Raw genomic sequence first — 17685 nt, forward strand, 5'->3', positions numbered from 1 at the left:
TCTCAATGCCACAATGCCTCCTTCCCCTCTGATATCGATTTAAAGGCGTAATTTGCCACTGCTAAATATAAATCCCGCCATTTTCGGCTTATATACCTAGTTTTCTCGCCGACCAATCCAATATACAAGGCTCAAATTGCACTGAAATTATGCCAAAATCCATGAGGGTACCCTGGGCATGCCATGCAATACTCCCAGTCACAAGACAAATGGGGTAAATATAAAAAACTGAAGGAGTGTACCTGGTTTGTTGTCAGGAGGGCCGTGATCACTATGGCTACGGCTTCAGTTGCTACGGGCCGGCGCACGCACTCCCGCGGAGGAATATTTCACCCTTTTAACCTCACAGGCCCTATAAATTAACAACACTTTCATTCCCATTCCCTTTACTTATTACGTATTATAAGATTCCGTTGCGTGATCAAATTGGGGTGGCCGGAGGATGAGGTTTTCAGGGGTGTTATGAAGGACTAATTTGTTTATCGGAAGACTTGTCCTTAGAGACGCCATGGTGCCGCTTTGACTCAACAGATGGCGCCACCGACCAAGCAGACGACACCTCTAAATAAACATATACAACCCATGGACAGATGCCACATCTCTTATGTCCCTGCTCAGACATCTGTGTAATTTTGGCCTGAACCCCTTTCAACCCTAGGAAGTACTTTGTATTTTAGTTTTGCTCCCACCGAACAATTTTATTCTGAGACTTCGTAGTTGAGGGATAGCCTTCAACAGATGCGTTTTGTAAGCTGTATAAAATATCGGAAAATGGCAAGATTACACCTGTAAAAAAGTAATCTGATTCAAGAGGTATATAGAGACGTTAATCCATTCACTGGAGCAAACTACTGTCTAGTATATGCTATATATCTACTATTTGCTGGAGTGAGTGGCTATACTCACGAATTTATAACCATTTGCTGAAGGCGCGTGGCAAGACCCACCACCTTCTGTTGCATATGTACTCTGTATACCTTTACAATAAATATTTCACTCAGTCAGTCTTACCTTTCCATGCTGTCACAAACAATAAGGCTGCGGAAAGGGTAATATTATCATCCTGCCTCCCTATGCCGCCCGACCTCGCCATGCAGAGGTTTGGCTAATCCTAAGCATTGTCCTGAATAGTCAAATCTCAAAAACCATTGCACTGATACGGTGGGGAGGAAGGGGGGGCCAAGCATTTTTCAGGGAGGCCTACAGCTGTACAGTCTGCACCCATTAAATAATAATTTTCAAATGAGGTGGGGTGCGGTGGGGTGGAGTGGGGGGATCACTGAGAAGTCAAGGATCTGCATGGCACATGCCCCCTGCCCCAACCCCCGGACTCGCGGTAATGTCACTTCACTGATGGAGCCGATACCTGGCACACGCGTACTAAGATATGACCTGAATGCACCTACATTTTAAAATACTGACTTCATGTATATAATGAGATCAAAGGATCTAAAACCTAAAACAATTCTAAACAAGTGATGCTGTAGCCTTGAAGTTGTCTGGTCAGGACATAGGCCGAGATGGGCTAGAATGATTAGAATGGATTAAGCTGTGAATGTTAAACCTGAACTAATCTGAGCCTAACTGAATATGAAGGTTCTGAATGGACCTAATTGGGCTTGAATGGACCTGGGGTGTGTTAGGGTATGTTGGGAGGGGGCAGGGTCACTGAGGGGAACTTTAGGGCCTTAAGAGGCCCTGGGGTGTGATTGAGTATATTGGAGGGTCACTGAGGGGTTACCTTACTGTTTTCAGAGGCTTCAGAGGCCCTTGCAAGTGTTAAGAGTTGACTAGGGGAAAAACTGCAGGGTTTAGAGGGAATAGGCCTACAGTGTTGAGATGTAATAAAGATCTATGTGTTCTTAGGATTGACTGGATGAAGTCCTCACTCTACCTTCAGTTTATGTGCCCTTTGAAATGAGCTTGTAGCTTAATGTTCAGTGGACAGATATAGGGAAATATAATGATATGTGTAGTTGACTTAGTGGTTAATAGGCTTGTATGTCCAACTTGTAAACTTGAAAAAATAAAATAATAATAATCTATCTATCTATTATGGCCAGATACCATAATCCCATAAGGGGGTGGTTGTTTGAGTTAGTTGTTTAACTGGGAGGGGCACTAACCTTCCACCAACCCATCTATCGACACGTAGGGAGCACATATGGGTTGCTTATATGGTTACCACCCAGCACTGAATAGTTTCCTGGCTTACAGGAAACCATCTAGCTTGTCACCCAAGGTAAAGCCACCTGAAAAGGAAAGAAATCAAAAGTGACAGGAAAGACAGGAGAAACTGGCAGTGAGGAGAGCAGACACACAAAAAAAGAATGTTAAAGGTGAAGAAGTAGGCAGCAATACATCATGTGAGTGGATGATGGTCACCACCACCTACCACAGAAACACTAAGTGCTTGTAGGAAATTTGTAGCTAAAGCAGCATTTTGCCTGCACACATCTTTACTATTACTTGAGGAGCGACCATGGGTAATGAATACGAGAATCAGATTTTCTCTTTATTGATCTTATGAAATAACGTGTGGAGCGAGAGTGCGCCCAACACTGACATACAAAAGACATGAAGTTGCATCATCCGCACGGGGAGTGAGGTCGGGGGGCGGTGCAGGGCGGGGCGACCCTCACCCTCACTCCTCCGTTTGTGATTCCGTCTTCAAAAAACGAAGAACTAGTTTCCCTTATCAAGCCATGTACCTTGAAATACATGGATTACCCGAATTATATACTATACATACCTGTATTTATATATACTTTTTTTTTTTTACATTTTTATACAGCAGAAGGACAGGGATTTTTTTTTTTCTTTAATTATAAGTGTGGTGGCTAAGAGCATTTTGTACCTCGAATAAACTCTAGCATTATGGGTGAATCTAAGCTTAGAACGGCCCCATTCTTAACACTGAGACTGTGAAAGTATTGGTATGCCTATGGTTTTTGATGGCCACTGGAAAAAAAACTGGGGGGGATTTGGTTTTTATATATATTTGAATTCTCTACCTTGCACGTAAATACCATATCCTCACTGAAGGCCACTCAACTATTACATAATCCCTTCACTACAATGTTCATATCCTTGTTACCTCCATATGATTTTTATTAACGAAAGAGATCTACTATACTGTTGAGCTTAATGAGGCCAATATCTAAGCCCTCCAGTTCAAAATGTCTCTCTTGAGCTGGAAAAAATGATCTGGAGGTAGCAGGAATGAAAAAGAAAAAGTTGTTACAGTGAAAGGGTTAATGATGAATGAAAATTAGCCCACACAAAAAGGCCTTCGTGCTTCTCACTTTCTCTCCGTCCATCCAATCCCTTTTGCCCCATCAACAGCATAGAGGATTGAGGCAAGGAAACTCAATCCACTCTTGTCTGAACTTGGTAATATCTCCCAAACCCACCAACACACCACCCTCCCCCATATACTTCATAAATGTGAAAAAGTAGGCGAAGGTCTCTCTCTATCCCTAGCCAATCCAATTTAAACTGACTTGGATTATAAATTTGATGGTTAAATGTTTGGCTGGTACCCCTTTCAATCACCCTAAGGGGCATACCAACACCCTCCCATTCTCAGGCTTACGAATGAGGCCTTAAGTGATTACGGTTCGGTGATGTCTACGATGCAGTGAGGTCTACGGTACTTAAAAAGAGGGATATGCTGGGTTAGTCGGGGTGCTTTATACACAGAGCCACTGCGCAACACCCTCCCACATGTACACCATCAACACCATCTCACACCTACAGCAACACCATCTCACACCAACAGCAGCAACACCACCTCACACCAACAGCAGCAACACCATCTCACACCAGCAACACCACCTCACACCAGCAACACCATCTCACACCAGCAACACCACCTCACACCAACAGCAGCAACACCTCACACCAACAGGCACACGGCAACCTATGAACCATGAAAACGCGTCCAGGTGAATATTGTGTTTCTCGGGCAGCTGCAAGTCGGATCTTACTACAAGCCAGAAGTAATTTTTCCCTTTCCTATAAACACTTCATTTTTCATTATAAAGTTACTGATAAATTCCTGGCTGGCTTACACTGGGTAGTAATTGTCAACTAGATCAGATTAGGATAAGTCTGAGCGGGAACGGAGGAGAGGGATAGCAAAGGGAAAGGTAAGGATGTTAGGTAAAGTTAGGTTAGCTTTATCTGGGTTACACTGGTAGAGTGTTTAGTGTCATTGAGTTATGGAGGCTACAGTTATTAAGTTACGCCACAGGTCACAAGGTCAGGTCAGGTTAGATAGGGTCAGGTAGGGTATGGGGAGCAAATTAAGCTGTCAGGGTTGGATTTGATGGATCAGCTAAGTAAGGGCAGGCTGGGTAAAGAGGGCAGGTTACAGGAGGGCTGGGTAAGGAGGTCAGGCTGGGTCATCTTAGGTACTGGGTCGAGTGGGTCAGGCTGGGTCATCTTAGGTATCCAATAATCACAATACACACCACAGCAGCTTCATACACCACAGACGAACATCAAGACAGAAATGGCACTTAATATCAGCAGCCATCACAAAAATTCTTCCATACGCCACATCTGAACCGACAGCAAGTAAAGTCAAATAAAGCCTAATGCTGATTCATTCGGTTACAAGATACACTTACAAAAATCTTCACCATACATAAAATAAAAAAAATCTCTCTCTATAACTTCAGAAGATTATATCACTCACAATAACAACATGGGTACAGTGTCCATTCACTTGGTTACGGGGCCATTTACATAACTTCAGCCTCCACTTACAAAAAGAATGATACTGGTCTCTCTCTGGGTACAAATTCTGAAAACCTCAACAATGATTCCACTCCTGGTTACAGTACTGAGCATTCGGTTACAGAATTTAATGACAAAACTCCTCAAAAAAAAAAAAAAAAAAAAAAAAAAAAAAATCACTATGCATGGGTACATATTCAAAACAGTTCAACAATATTTCCCCTCAAAGTAAACACATATGGTTACAGTGCTGCCTCATTTACAAGGATCAGTTACAAAGTTTTAAAAAATAGTTTAACAATAATTCCATTCATAGTTACAGCTTTAAATCCTCAGCTTACAAAAAAAGACAACTCCTTTTTCTTAAACTTCAGCATACTAAGCATACAATTTCAGAAACTTCCTAAACACTTACACTTGAAATCAGTATGTTATTAACGAAGTGAGTGCATATGACGAAGAGTCATATTATGTAATTGGCATTAATGAGTACTGTAATAATAATAATAATAATAATTATAATAATAATAATAATATTATTATTATCATTAATAGTAATAACAGTGATGATAATAACAGTTTTAAATTCATTTTATGTAATTCTGCATTCATGGGTACAAAAATTTATACAACCATGTAAACTGTACTCAATCTCTCTCCAGACACACACACACACACACACTCTTACACTCAATCTCTCTCTCCAGACACACACACACACACACACTCTTACACAAAACCCTTTCACTGATATGGATGCACCTGGGTACAATTAGCCCTTGTTTAAAGAAATTCTATTAAAAAGAAAACAATAATAATAAAAGGGAAATAGCCGTCTGTACACCCTGCCTATCAACAACCATTTCACTGACCTTTGACCTCGTTAGAAATTACAGTACCTCCATTAACCCCTTCAGTTCAATCAGGTTTTCATTACTACAGAGGGTGGCTAGTAATAATGATTCAGTTGAAATTCATGTGGCGACATCTCATGTGTTGCAGATACGGCTCAGTTGGCTGGTGTGGGTGTGGGTGTGGTTGTGGCAGTGCCGAGAGGAAATGAATAAATGGTGTGGTTGTGGCAGTGGGCATGGAAAATGAATAAATGGTGCGGTTGTGGTAGTAGGCATGGAAAATGAACAAATGGTGTGGTTGTGGCAGTGGATGTGGAAAATGAATAAATGGTGTGGTTGTGGCAGTGGATGTGGAAAATGAATAAATGGTGTGGTTGTGGTAGTGGGTGTGGAAAATGAATAAATGGTGTGGTTGTGGTAGTGGGTGTGGAAAATGAATAAATGGTGTGGTTGTGGCAGTGGACGTGGAAAATGAATAAATGGTGTGGTTGTGACAGTGGGTGTGGAAAATGATTAAGTGGCGTGTGGCAGCAGGGGCAGGAAATGAATAAATGATGCTGGGTAGACACTGAAAACACCAACTAAGCCGTCCCCACAACCCACGAGAGATCAGCCAACGGAGTGTAAGTGGAGTATTATATATGTGAATCACCCTATTATTAACCTCTAACTGCCGGCTGACGTGTACAGCCATTACGATTTTGGGGGCAGAGCAATGGCGGTTGATGTGTATAGCCGCAAGCATCTTCCTGCCACCCTCTGAACTTTAACTCATCCGTACTCATCAGATGGGACCTCCTGCAGATGTGGGGATACTTTCATTTCATTTGGAAGAGGAAGAGTTGATGATTCTTATGTATCTATAATTTTTTCTCTAGCTATTATAGTTTGGCAAATATTAGGGTTTGAAGTAAGGGTATTTTTCTCCGTCATGGATATCCCCCGTAAGGAGGAGCGTGCAACATCGGAAACCCCCCGGCGTGTAGGGGTTAAGCTGCAATTGACTTTTACCCAGCTTAAGGCCTTCAATATGCTCACATTTTCTTTCCTTAGTTCTTGCTATCTTCAGACGATTTTATTAAGCTCGGAGATCCACATTCCTGCCAGTTAAGGAAGTTCCCTAGCACCTCTTCCTTGGCAATTTATTTTTGGATACAGCTGGTTATGTCAGTTTGTATATTATTTATAATGTCAATTTGTATATTATTTATAATGAAAATAGTGGTACTGGAATGACTTAAATAACACAGAGAAGAGCAGTAAGAAGTAATAAGCAAAATAAGTCAGTTAGGATGAGGTGTTAGGGAGCTTCCTTAAATGATAAACACGCCAGAGAGGCAAGGGATCTGGTACAGCATTTGCCTGCCCCTTCACTTCAAAGCTTAATAAGGTACAACAACATTTTCCAAAAGTTCCAAAAATATACCAAAATAAAGTCACCTCTAACAGTGAAGAAATTAGCCCATTGATGCAACACAGGGACATCATCATAGCTGCACCACCACTGCAAAATTTTATTCAATTATTTTATTCCACTCCAGTACTGAAGGAGTTGATGAAGGCTATATCAACACCCCTCCAGTATGAAAAGTATCCACAAAGCTGCCATCTGGAGGTTAAAGGGAGAAACTACACAAGAAGTTAGTGGATTCAAGGGGCATGTATTTTTCAGTAAATCAAGTGAACTGATCTTGAATTTGGCTCTCTGTTATCTTGTTTTTGTTTTTTCCGAGAGGCAACAAATCTGTCGGCTCCTGGCCTTTGGTTCCTTCTTCCTTCCATTAAATAAAACACACACACACACACACACACACACACACACCACACACACACACACCACACACACACACACACCCTGATGACTTTATATAACTCAAGGAGGACCTCTCATAAATCTTGAGGAGGTCCCAAGATTGAGCTAGAAAAGACGTCAAGCTTAAATCCAATGACACATACTATCAATCTATTCTTTTCACTTCCAGATGCTTCTGTTCAGTTTAGGAGCGGCCTTTTTTTTACCTCTAAATGCTTCTTTTCACTTTAGGAGCGGCCTCTTGCGGGGAAAGAGTAGAAAGTTACAATATATCTACCTCTTCCACTTCCGACACTCTTAGCCTTAGTAAAAATCATCTGGTGAGAGGAAAAAACACAGAAAAAAAAAGTAAAAATAATAGTCCATAACCGAAGAGTTTAACTGAAAAAATACAAAATAATAATAATAATAATAATAATACGGTAAATAATACGCCATAACACCAAAAGGCTTAACTGCGACACCCACCCTAGAGCCACAAATCATCACAACACTCCTCGAAGGTGTCTGACGTTGCGGACTTTTCACCTCACTTCTCCTGTGGGGGTGAACATCACAAAACTTTCTCTTTTCTCGTCAAAGTTGGATTCCGCACCAGGCTGGAATTAAACTCCTAACCCAGGGTACTATTGGTCTTGTCATGTGTTAAATATTGTACTACTGTTTAGAAATATCACCAAAGAAGGTTGAGTCAGGTTAGGTTAGGTTAGGCTAGGGTGGGGTAGATCAATCTAGGTTGGGTTAGGTTAGGTCAGGCTAAGTTATATCAGGTTCAGTTTAGGTTAGACTAGGTTATGCTGGGTTAGGTTAAGTTAGACTATGTTACTTTGTTAGGCTGTGACACATTAGGCTGAGATGGGGTGACCCTGGCTGATGTGAGTTGGGCTGGACCAGACTGGGACGATTCCAAAGCAGTGCAGACTTCAGCAGACCATAACTGTCACACACACCAAAACCGAACCTAACAGTACACATTAGTACACTGAATGCGTACGTGAGTGTGTATATATATATAATTGCATTGCAGAGTTATCCCAGTGAAAAAAAAAAAAAAAAAAAAAAAAATGCAAGATACAAAAAGAATACAGCGATAACATTAAACAGAGGAGCAGAGAGCTGGCCAGGGACCCACAGCCAAAACAACTGACACTCTACTTTGACTAACACAGGCGGTCCTCGTTATAATCCAGGGGGGTGTAAAAAAAAATATATATATCAACCTTTTTTCACACAACTGGTAGTGTAAATTGGAGGGAAACTGAAATCCCAACTTCATATACGGCACTGGGGCCTTGACAGATTTTTTCTTTGATATACTAGGGATTTAAGAGCAAAAATTGACATGGGAAAAGGGAGGGATATAACGAGGACTTATTGTGGTTTGCCAAGGTATGAAATGCTTACGTTGAGCTTTATTTTGACTAGTTTAAAGTTGGATTTTGTTTGTCTTCTAACTAATGAGTCACGTACGGCTGCAGTCAATGGTTCTTTCCCACAGCCCTGAAACTGTCAAAACCCAATGAGATCTTACCAAACTCTTTCTTCATTTTAACTGGGTGGGAGCTTTCTTGCCTTTTGCATCTTATTTCCCATAGCTCAGAGGAAGAAGAAGACAGTACTGCAACTCCACATCCTTTGCACAGCACTTCTTTGTGACCAGCAGCATATTCTACAGTTCTCATTACGTCACAGCACTGAAGATGGCAGCCTGGCAATTTTACACCCAGTTAAAGTGAATGAAGTGTTGTAATGGTTAAGCTGGTTGGAGGGGTTGTAGTGTACTGCACAGGTGGGTCTCATTATAGGAGCATCTGGTACTGTATATGAAAAACCAGTGATACGAGAATGGGTGAATCAGGCCCAAAGTCAGTTATGCTAGTTGGGTCAATTAACCTTATCCTATTATTCCCAGAAGTTACCGGTATGTACTCTGTTATATGAGTTTTCACCCCCACCCCCCTGCTCCATTATACAAGTTTCCACCATTTAATTCTCCATCAACACATCCCACACGCATAACGGGACCCGCCTGTAATCTCGCTTCAGTCATTCTCAGCCCCACATGAGCAAAACAGTAATGACTGCAACTGTAAATGATACTCAGGTGTTCAAATTACTATCTACCTGTTAATAAGTGCCCAGTTCCAGAGTTCATCCTGGCTGGTTATAACAATAATGCCTCTAATTTCCTCCTTCCACCACATTTTTTTTTGTTTTTTTTTCCATGTAACCTATAATCTAAAACACCGGTTTATACAAATGCCCAGGCCTCGGTTTACAAACTTGCCATCAATTCCCTGTTGTTACTATATATATATATATATATACCGGTATATGTATACATATATAGTATATACGAAAAGAGGGAGATTGTAGACTTGTCTGTGAATGCACCTACTGTATACAACTAATTATCCCGATACCATGCAGTGTCTGGCCTGAAGGTCCCCAGGGTAGACTAGAACACGTTATAGCAGAGCCAAGAGTTTCCTGAAAAGCTCTGACATGGTAAACAATATGTACAAAATACAAAAAACACAAAAATACAAAAAGAAAACACAGGCTAAAGTTTGGTTATCCAGGGCTTACATAATCCTAATATTATGTACATTTCTGGTGTCTACTTCCACACCAACACTTTGTAACTTTTGTTCTTGTTCCACCAGACCCCAATCCACCTTATACAACTTAATAACTAAATGCAGCGAAGGACATGGTTATCCTGAAGGACTGTGAGGCACCGGTTTATCTGTGTTTCCCCTTCAGATTTTATCCATCACTTGTACAGTTGTAAGTCGTGGTTCCTGCTTGCTCTCTCTCCCCATCCCTGACTGAAAGGGTCACGGCTGGGGCTTCATACAGGTTTCATACCAGGTGGAGATCCGTGGTTCAGTGTTAAGGTGGTTGTGGTGCTGGAGAGGGATGCCTTCACATGGTGGCACTGACATAACCAGGAGGCTCAACTGCCGAGTTACACAAAGCATCCCTCCTTCCCTAACCCCAAATGGAGGACAGTCAACCGCAAAAAACATAAGCCGACAGTCCATCTGGGGCCACAACAACAACAACAACAACAATATGAAGGTTGTTGGAGGCCCTGAGGGACTAAACAAACAATTCACAAGAGTTCCTAGACCAGTAAAAAAAAAACTGGACCATCAACAACAAATCTTTGCCCAATTTAAGGCCATGAACACGATATCCTTTCACCCAGAAGTACGGACAGAGAGAAAGCAGAATCTATGACTGACACGTGTACCAATTTTTGTGACACTATTCTTAAGCATATATTGATTTTTTTCCTTTTGTTTTTCCCCCCAATTTTCCTACACACCTTTCTTATGGATGTGCTTATCTTCACACTAGTTTCCCCCCCCCAATTTTCATGCACACTTTTCTTATGCATGTGTTTTATTTTCAGGCCAATTTTTTTTTTCTAACCAGTTTTTATGCATGTGTTTATTTCTATTTTATTTTATTTTTTTTTGTCCTTAATATCAAGTGCATTTTCTTTACGCAACTGCCTATCACCAAGCACAAATTCCCTAGGCCTATCCTTATTTTCAATCACATTTCTGTTAGTGCCAATGAACATGCACATTTTCTTCACGAATGTGCCTATTTTACACATCATCTCTAGTGCCTAGATCATAAACATTTTAGTGTCCGTATCATCGACATTCCCTTAACACCAACGAACATTTCCTGGACATCTGTGCTTAGTCTATTATCACCCACACGTTTAATCGGGACGTGCCCATTTCCACCTGTTTCCTCAGCACCGGTACATTTCCTATTACTGTACAGGATTACCGCCTTTAACTAAGTACACTGAGAAGCTGTGTAGGATGAAAAATGATAATAATAATAATGATAAAGCCAACAATAATAATAATAATACATCCATCATCATCCCACACTCAAGAAGCCCAGAACAGCAAGGGTATGTGAAGCTTTACCTGGCCAAATTTAGCCTCTTCAGTCCAATGGTGTGTTCTTGCTTTCATTCTTGCTTACGAGACAAATTTATTCAGCAGGTCTCCCTTCACTATCCTCACTATATGTTCCTCTGCGTCTATCCTCACTATCCTCCCAATGTTCCTCTGGCTCTATCCTCACTATATGTTCCTCTGGCTCTATCCTCACTATATGTTCCTCTGCGTCTATCCTCACTATCCTCCCAATGTTCCTCTGCGTCTATCCTCACTAACCCCCTAATGTTCCTCTGGCTCTATCCTCACTATATGTTCCTCTGGCTCTATCCTCACTATATGTTCCTCTGCCTCTATCCCCACTATCCTCCCAAAGTTCCTCTGGCTCTATCCTCACTATATGTTCCTCTACCTCTATCCTCATTTTCCTTCTAATGTTCCTCTGCATCTATCCTCACTATCCTAATGTTCCTCTGCCTCTATCTTCACTATCCTCCCAATGTTCCTCTGTCTCTATCCTCAAAATATCTTCCTCTGCCTCTATCCTCACTATCCTAATGCTTGTCTGCCTCTAACCTGGCCCCTTCACTACAAAGTCTACCCCTACACTGAAATAAATTACACAGAGACAGCACAAATAAATCAACAGCATACATCACCCGACTCAAAGGGGTTACGTTCTGCTCGGATAACTGAAGAAGCTGCGCGGATAACTCAAGTCCCGTGTGGGTAAGCGAAGCTCTCTGTGGATAACCTAACCCCTTCACTACGATGATGCATTGGCCACCGACTTGGGCTACTAGTAAAGTGTCTTACTGAAGATGGAGAAGAGCTCTAAGTATGTGATTTAGGTTCGAAAGGAGCTCTAACGGGAGGTAGGGTGAATGAAGGCCTTTTATTATCCGCCAATCACAAATATCTCCCTTCAACTAAATAAGGAGGTAAAGGAAATAAAAACTACACCATTGGGCTGCAGAGACCGAGTTCTGCGTGAATAACTGACAAGCTGCATTGATAACTGAAGCTCCGCGTGGAATCAGTAACTTAAAATCCCACCGATGCCATAAGCTATATGAAGAACGGAGGGAGGGAACAACCAAGACTAGCGACGTCACTCGTACCATACACTCCTCCTTGCAAGACCCCAAACATACACAACTACCGAGATGATTTTCGTCATGAACGGTGATTATGGTAATAGGTTTGTCCACTTCAACTTGGCAGATTTTTGTCCTATAGCCTATTTTTTTGTTTCTGCAGCTTATTTCTCATTTTGGCAGCTTATTTCTTGCTTCTGCTGGTTATTTCGTGTTTCTGCAGCTTATTTCTTGTTTCTGCTGCTTACTTCTCAGTTCTGAAGCTTATTTCCCATTGCCACAGCTTATTCTTCATTCCTGCAGCATTATCTCTCATTTCTGGAGCTTATTCTTATACCTCAATGGCAGAATAACACAATAAAATGATACTACAGCTCTAAATCCCTTCCCCTGAATTTATTTGTGACTTGCACCAAATTCTAGTGTTATTCTCTTGCTACAACTCACACCCATGATGCAGCGATGGCAATTTTGGGCCAAGTTAAAATGGACAGCGTATAGATGATGTGTTTTTTCTTCCTCAGGACTGAAAGACATGTACTACAGTGTCCGGTAAATCCGTAAATCAGAAAAAGGGCTCTGGGGATGGGGATGTGATCAATGTTTGTGTTTTTCTTACCGACAGGAGCAACACTGGTCAAATAAAGCCAAGTCTGCATATAAACCACACCCTGATTCTGAAGAAGAGGTGTGTGTAATTAAGAGGTGTGCTTATGGGGTGTACATAATTACAAGGTCTATGTAATTAACCCCTTTCATCTGATAATGTACTTTCAATTTCCTTCTTCCCATTTCCAGGCAAAATTCAGCTCAGGGATGACTTTTTGTACTGAATATATGTGGGTTAATTATTTTATTATTATTTTTTTTTTTAATGCAAGAAAAAGTCTCCCCAAGGCTGGATAAAACTAAAGATGGCATAAATAACAGAAAAAATAAGTCAACAGAGTGAAGATATTAAGGTCCTGTGTCTCCCCAAAGCTTGATAAAACTGTCTGAAGAAGAAGGCATGAATAATAAGAAAAATAAGTCAACGGAGTGAAGGCATTAAGGTCCTGTTTATGGTGTAGGACACAGGGTCAAAATCTTAGTGTTCTACAGACTTCACAAAAACCTCTTCCTATGTATTTCTTGCATGCATATCACCCTCAACACCTTCCTCTATGCCACTGATGCAAAGAGTTGTTTCATGGCTTTCAGTTAGAATACAAAAGTCTATTAACTGCTTTGTTTTTAATTGGTAAAGATCCCAATTCCCTTTTAAGCTCAGCTGATGGTCAGGCGTAGTCAGATTAGAGGGGTGATTTGAATAGTAACCAAGGATGAGGATGAGGATGATGAATGATACTGATGAATGATGACGTTTTTGTTGATGATGATGATGATGATAATGATGACGATGAAAAAATAGTACTGTACAAAAATGTGGGAAGGTGGAAGTTGCAATGGAATGATGATGGGGTGGGAATGAGTCTTCTTGGTTCCTAGTCAAAAGAACCCTCCAATCTGACAACACCTGGCCATCACCTGTGCAAAAAGGGGTTGGGAATCTTTGTCGGATGTGAAGGGCTGATTCCTGAAGTACTGTATTAATATCCATAGCTTTCATTTTGTAGTTTTTTGTCAGAGAAAAGCTGAGAACTCTGAAGGCCTGATGAGTGACTGAGTATGTAGCAAATTTATCCAGATGCTCTGTTAATTATGTGTCTTGATTTTAAGAATTGTGTATAATGAAGAATTACAGTAGTTCCACATATATAGTGTCCAGCGGAGACCATACGTGTTCCCTACACGTCAAAAGGTGGGTTGGCGGAAGGTTAGAGCCACTCCCCATATGAAACAACTGATTCAAACGGCCACCCCGTACAGGATTATGGTATCTGGCTATAGATAGATAGATGGACAGACAGATTGACAGGTAGAAAGGATCCACCAGTTCTACTAATGACTTCCAATCCTTAAAGAATGTAAATACAGAAATTCCACATTTAACGAAGTAAACCTATTCCTAAGAACTACAGCGATAAGTAGGAATTGCTGTAAATGAGCATTATGTTCCAGCATGAAAGATAATATCCTCAAATAAGAAAGAATCACATTAAATGCTATAAATAAGTACCACTATATATTTAATGTTGTAATCTAGTGTGTCTATATGTATTAAAAGTCAGAGTCCGTAAGTAAATTAAAGAAATGATAAAGGAATGCTTGTGTGTAAGTTCTACCAATCTTTCACTGCACATTACCACTTAATAATGAACATTGATGTGCCATGTGTGTTCCAATTCTGATTAACACCTTTATAATAAATAGTTCCAAGGCTGAGGATGAGATGGAGGGATGGAGTGGAGAGGTATAAGAGAGAGGGGGATGTAAGCTGGGGGAAGGGCAGCAAAATGGCAGGGGACAGGGCAACATGAGAGGCATTTTGTCTGTGGCTACCCCTTATGGGATTAAGGCATCTGGCAGTAGATGGATAGTGAGAAAACATGTTAAATGAGGAATTAATGTACAGGCTAACTACCCAAAGTTTAAGGTCTACATAACTTAAAATGAAAACCACCTGTACAACATCAGCAAGGCAATCCAAAATATCATAACTTTTCTCATAAACTGGTACTGGTACTGAAAATTAGAGGAAACTGGTAGGTCAGATACAGAAGTAACAATGGAACTTAAAGGCCATTTTTCGGAAACTTATGGTGGACTTAACGGCAAAAATGATGGCAGAACAAGAAAAAGCAGAAGAGGAAGAAGAATAAGAAGAAGAAGACGAAGACAAAGAAGAGGAAAATGATGATGATGATGAAGAAAAAAATGAAAAGAAGGGGGGGAAAAAAGGGAAGATGAAAGGAAGAAGAAACTACTACTAAAAAGTCAACCTATTCGGTGGACATACTGTAAATGCAACACTACACACACCTCCTTCTTCAGGTATAAGAACATTTTATCACCTTTCAAAACTATACACCTTCTTAGATAATACACTTTCTGCTTCACATGTAACAAACTCTCATCCCTGAAAACTACACACCCTCGCCCAAGGATACACGCCTACACACCCATTTCAGGAGACTACACACCCGCATCTCAAGAGTATTAAATTACACACTGTCACTCTCATCCTCAAAAATTACACACCATCCTCTTCAGACTGCCAAATGCACACTGTCGTCTTCAGGGAACTACAAACTCTCTCCCTCTGATATAAAACAATGTATGCTCGTCCTCAAGAGACACATGCACACCTTCTTCTGAAAATACATAAATGGAAACCGTTGCCTTCAAAACACAATACACCCTCTTTCTCAGGTATAAAACTGCACACTCTCACCTTCCAGAAACTACACACCTTGTATGTATGTGTATATGTAGTATGTATTGTAGTGCACCCTCTTTTTCAGATAATAAAATTTACATTCTTGTCTTCAGAAGCTACACTCCTTTTTCCACAGGTATAAAACCACACACTCTTGTCCTCTACACACACCCTCTCCCTCATATATACACACATTCTTTGATCTTTCTGGGTAATCCTCCTCTTCCTCATCCGATCCGAGTCCTCTGCTAGACTGGCGCGTGTCCAACCTGTGAGTCCCTCCGTCTGTCGTATTCTGCTATGTGCCACGTCTGATTGAGGTAAAGGAAGCGTGCAAAGAGCCGGTACAGCGTGTTTCGTGCCTTCACCTCCACGTACATGGCCACAAAAAATGCCACGAAGAAGAGCACCCCGCAGGTCAGGGTCACCACCTCGGACTTCGTGAGTTCTGCATCATCCGGCTTTTTCTGAGGCACCCGATCCTGCTTGGGGGAGAGGAGAATGTGTGAGTATCGAAGCTGTTGTGGGGAACTGAAAAGGGGCTCAGATGGCTGGATGAACTATGTAGTGGCTGAGTTGGCTGGATGAACCATGGATGACGGAGTACATGACAAAGGCTTGGCACCCCAGGGACTCACAGGGGAATGAGATGGATGGATGAAACATGTATGGAAAAGCACATGGCTAGAGTTTGGCCCTCCATTTCTCACTTGACTGGCAATGGACCGATTTCATCTAATTAGTGTACGGGAAGGAGGACAGCTACACTGAATACCGGTGATAAAACAGTATGTGCAAGTAGTTACTGAAGGCCTGTGAAGTGCAGCCAGGATTCCAAGGGCTTGAATGATGTGTGAATAATTGCATGGCCCACCTCACTGGGCATGTTGTTGATACTTTCAAGCTTCCACTCTCCTTGTTTTCTGGATTCTACCTCACCCTATCCTTAGCTGAGAAAAAAGTCAGAATGAAGATTAATACAACAGAGTGAGAAGGTGCCAGTAAGTACCTTATTTCTGGCAGTCATTTATGAAGCACCTGTAATTGTTAGAGGTGATCAGACTGCATTTAACAATACAGAGTAGGCTCAGCACCAGAAACATCAAACATGTTTGTACTGTTAAAACATGCTTCAGAAATTATGGTAAAAACTGAGGGTTTGGTCAGACCCTTGCACTTTCAGTTTTCATTCTCTCATTTCTAGATATTTTTTTTTTTTTTACCTCCTGCCTTCTCCAGGTGATTTTATCAAGCTCAAGACCTTCTGAATTAGAGGGATTAAATATAGCCTTCATTAACCTCTTAAAACAAGAGTCTTTCCAAGGTTGAGTAAAAGCATCTGGTGCAGCAAGAACATGACACCAAAACACATCACTGGACTGAACGGATAGGTCCCTCAGTCTGCCTCTCCTTCTCCTACCAATTACCTGTTTGAAGCATATAATGGTGATGGTGGCGCAGGCAGACATGATCACCAGACACACCAGAAAGATGGAGTGTAGAATCTTGTCCGCTCGAGAACACGACGGAAGTTGCCAGTGATTTAGCTGTTGAGAAAATGGGCCTGGATTAGTGTGAGAGGGAGGGGGTGAGGTGAGGGCAGTGGCAGATCAAGTAGGCTATTTGGTTAACAGGGGGGGGGAATACATTTAAAAAAATCATAACCATAATAACAAATCAAATCACAAACAATCATGAACTCTAAATTTATAACCAGATGTAGAACTATACCTATACAGCAAGTCCTCATTTTATGATACGGATATACTTGAAAAAAAAAAATCCATTGCATAACAACTGACAGTATATCCCGTCACATATAACTTGAGTTCAATGGGGATACATTTTTGGCTACGGATCATCCACGTAAGAAAGTCCAAGAATAAACTGGTAGGCATTTCACTTCCCTTGCTGCTTCAACCCCAAC

At 41.2% G+C, this 17685-nt stretch overlaps 1 protein-coding gene and 1 long non-coding RNA gene across 2 annotated transcripts in view; both read right to left on the reverse strand.

Moving 5' to 3' along the window:
- Positions 1-2502: 2502 nt before the first annotated feature.
- On the reverse strand, positions 2503-5421 carry LOC145400679 (uncharacterized). The gene is made up of 2 exons (XR_013897479.1): positions 3838-5421; positions 2503-3768 (listed from the first exon to the last, which is right to left on the reverse strand). It is a non-coding gene; the product is annotated as an uncharacterized LOC145400679 (long non-coding RNA).
- Positions 5422-15699: 10278 nt separating this feature from the next.
- Positions 15700-17685, reverse strand: part of LOC145400827 (uncharacterized) — a 63640-nt gene continuing 61654 nt past the window's right edge. Inside the window, exons 6-7 of the mRNA XM_080273263.1 lie at positions 17186-17305; positions 15700-16240 (exon numbers count right to left, since the gene is read on the reverse strand). Of these exons, the coding sequence (XP_080129389.1) occupies positions 16007-16240; positions 17186-17305 (354 nt within the window). The 3' untranslated portion in view covers positions 15700-16006. The remainder of the gene's footprint in view (positions 16241-17185; positions 17306-17685) is intronic.

This window comes from Coenobita brevimanus, chromosome 53 (genome assembly GCF_032717465.1).
Source record: "Coenobita brevimanus isolate Jiangsu-jjx chromosome 53, ASM3271746v2, whole genome shotgun sequence".
Lineage (NCBI taxonomy): Eukaryota > Metazoa > Arthropoda > Malacostraca > Decapoda > Coenobitidae > Coenobita > Coenobita brevimanus.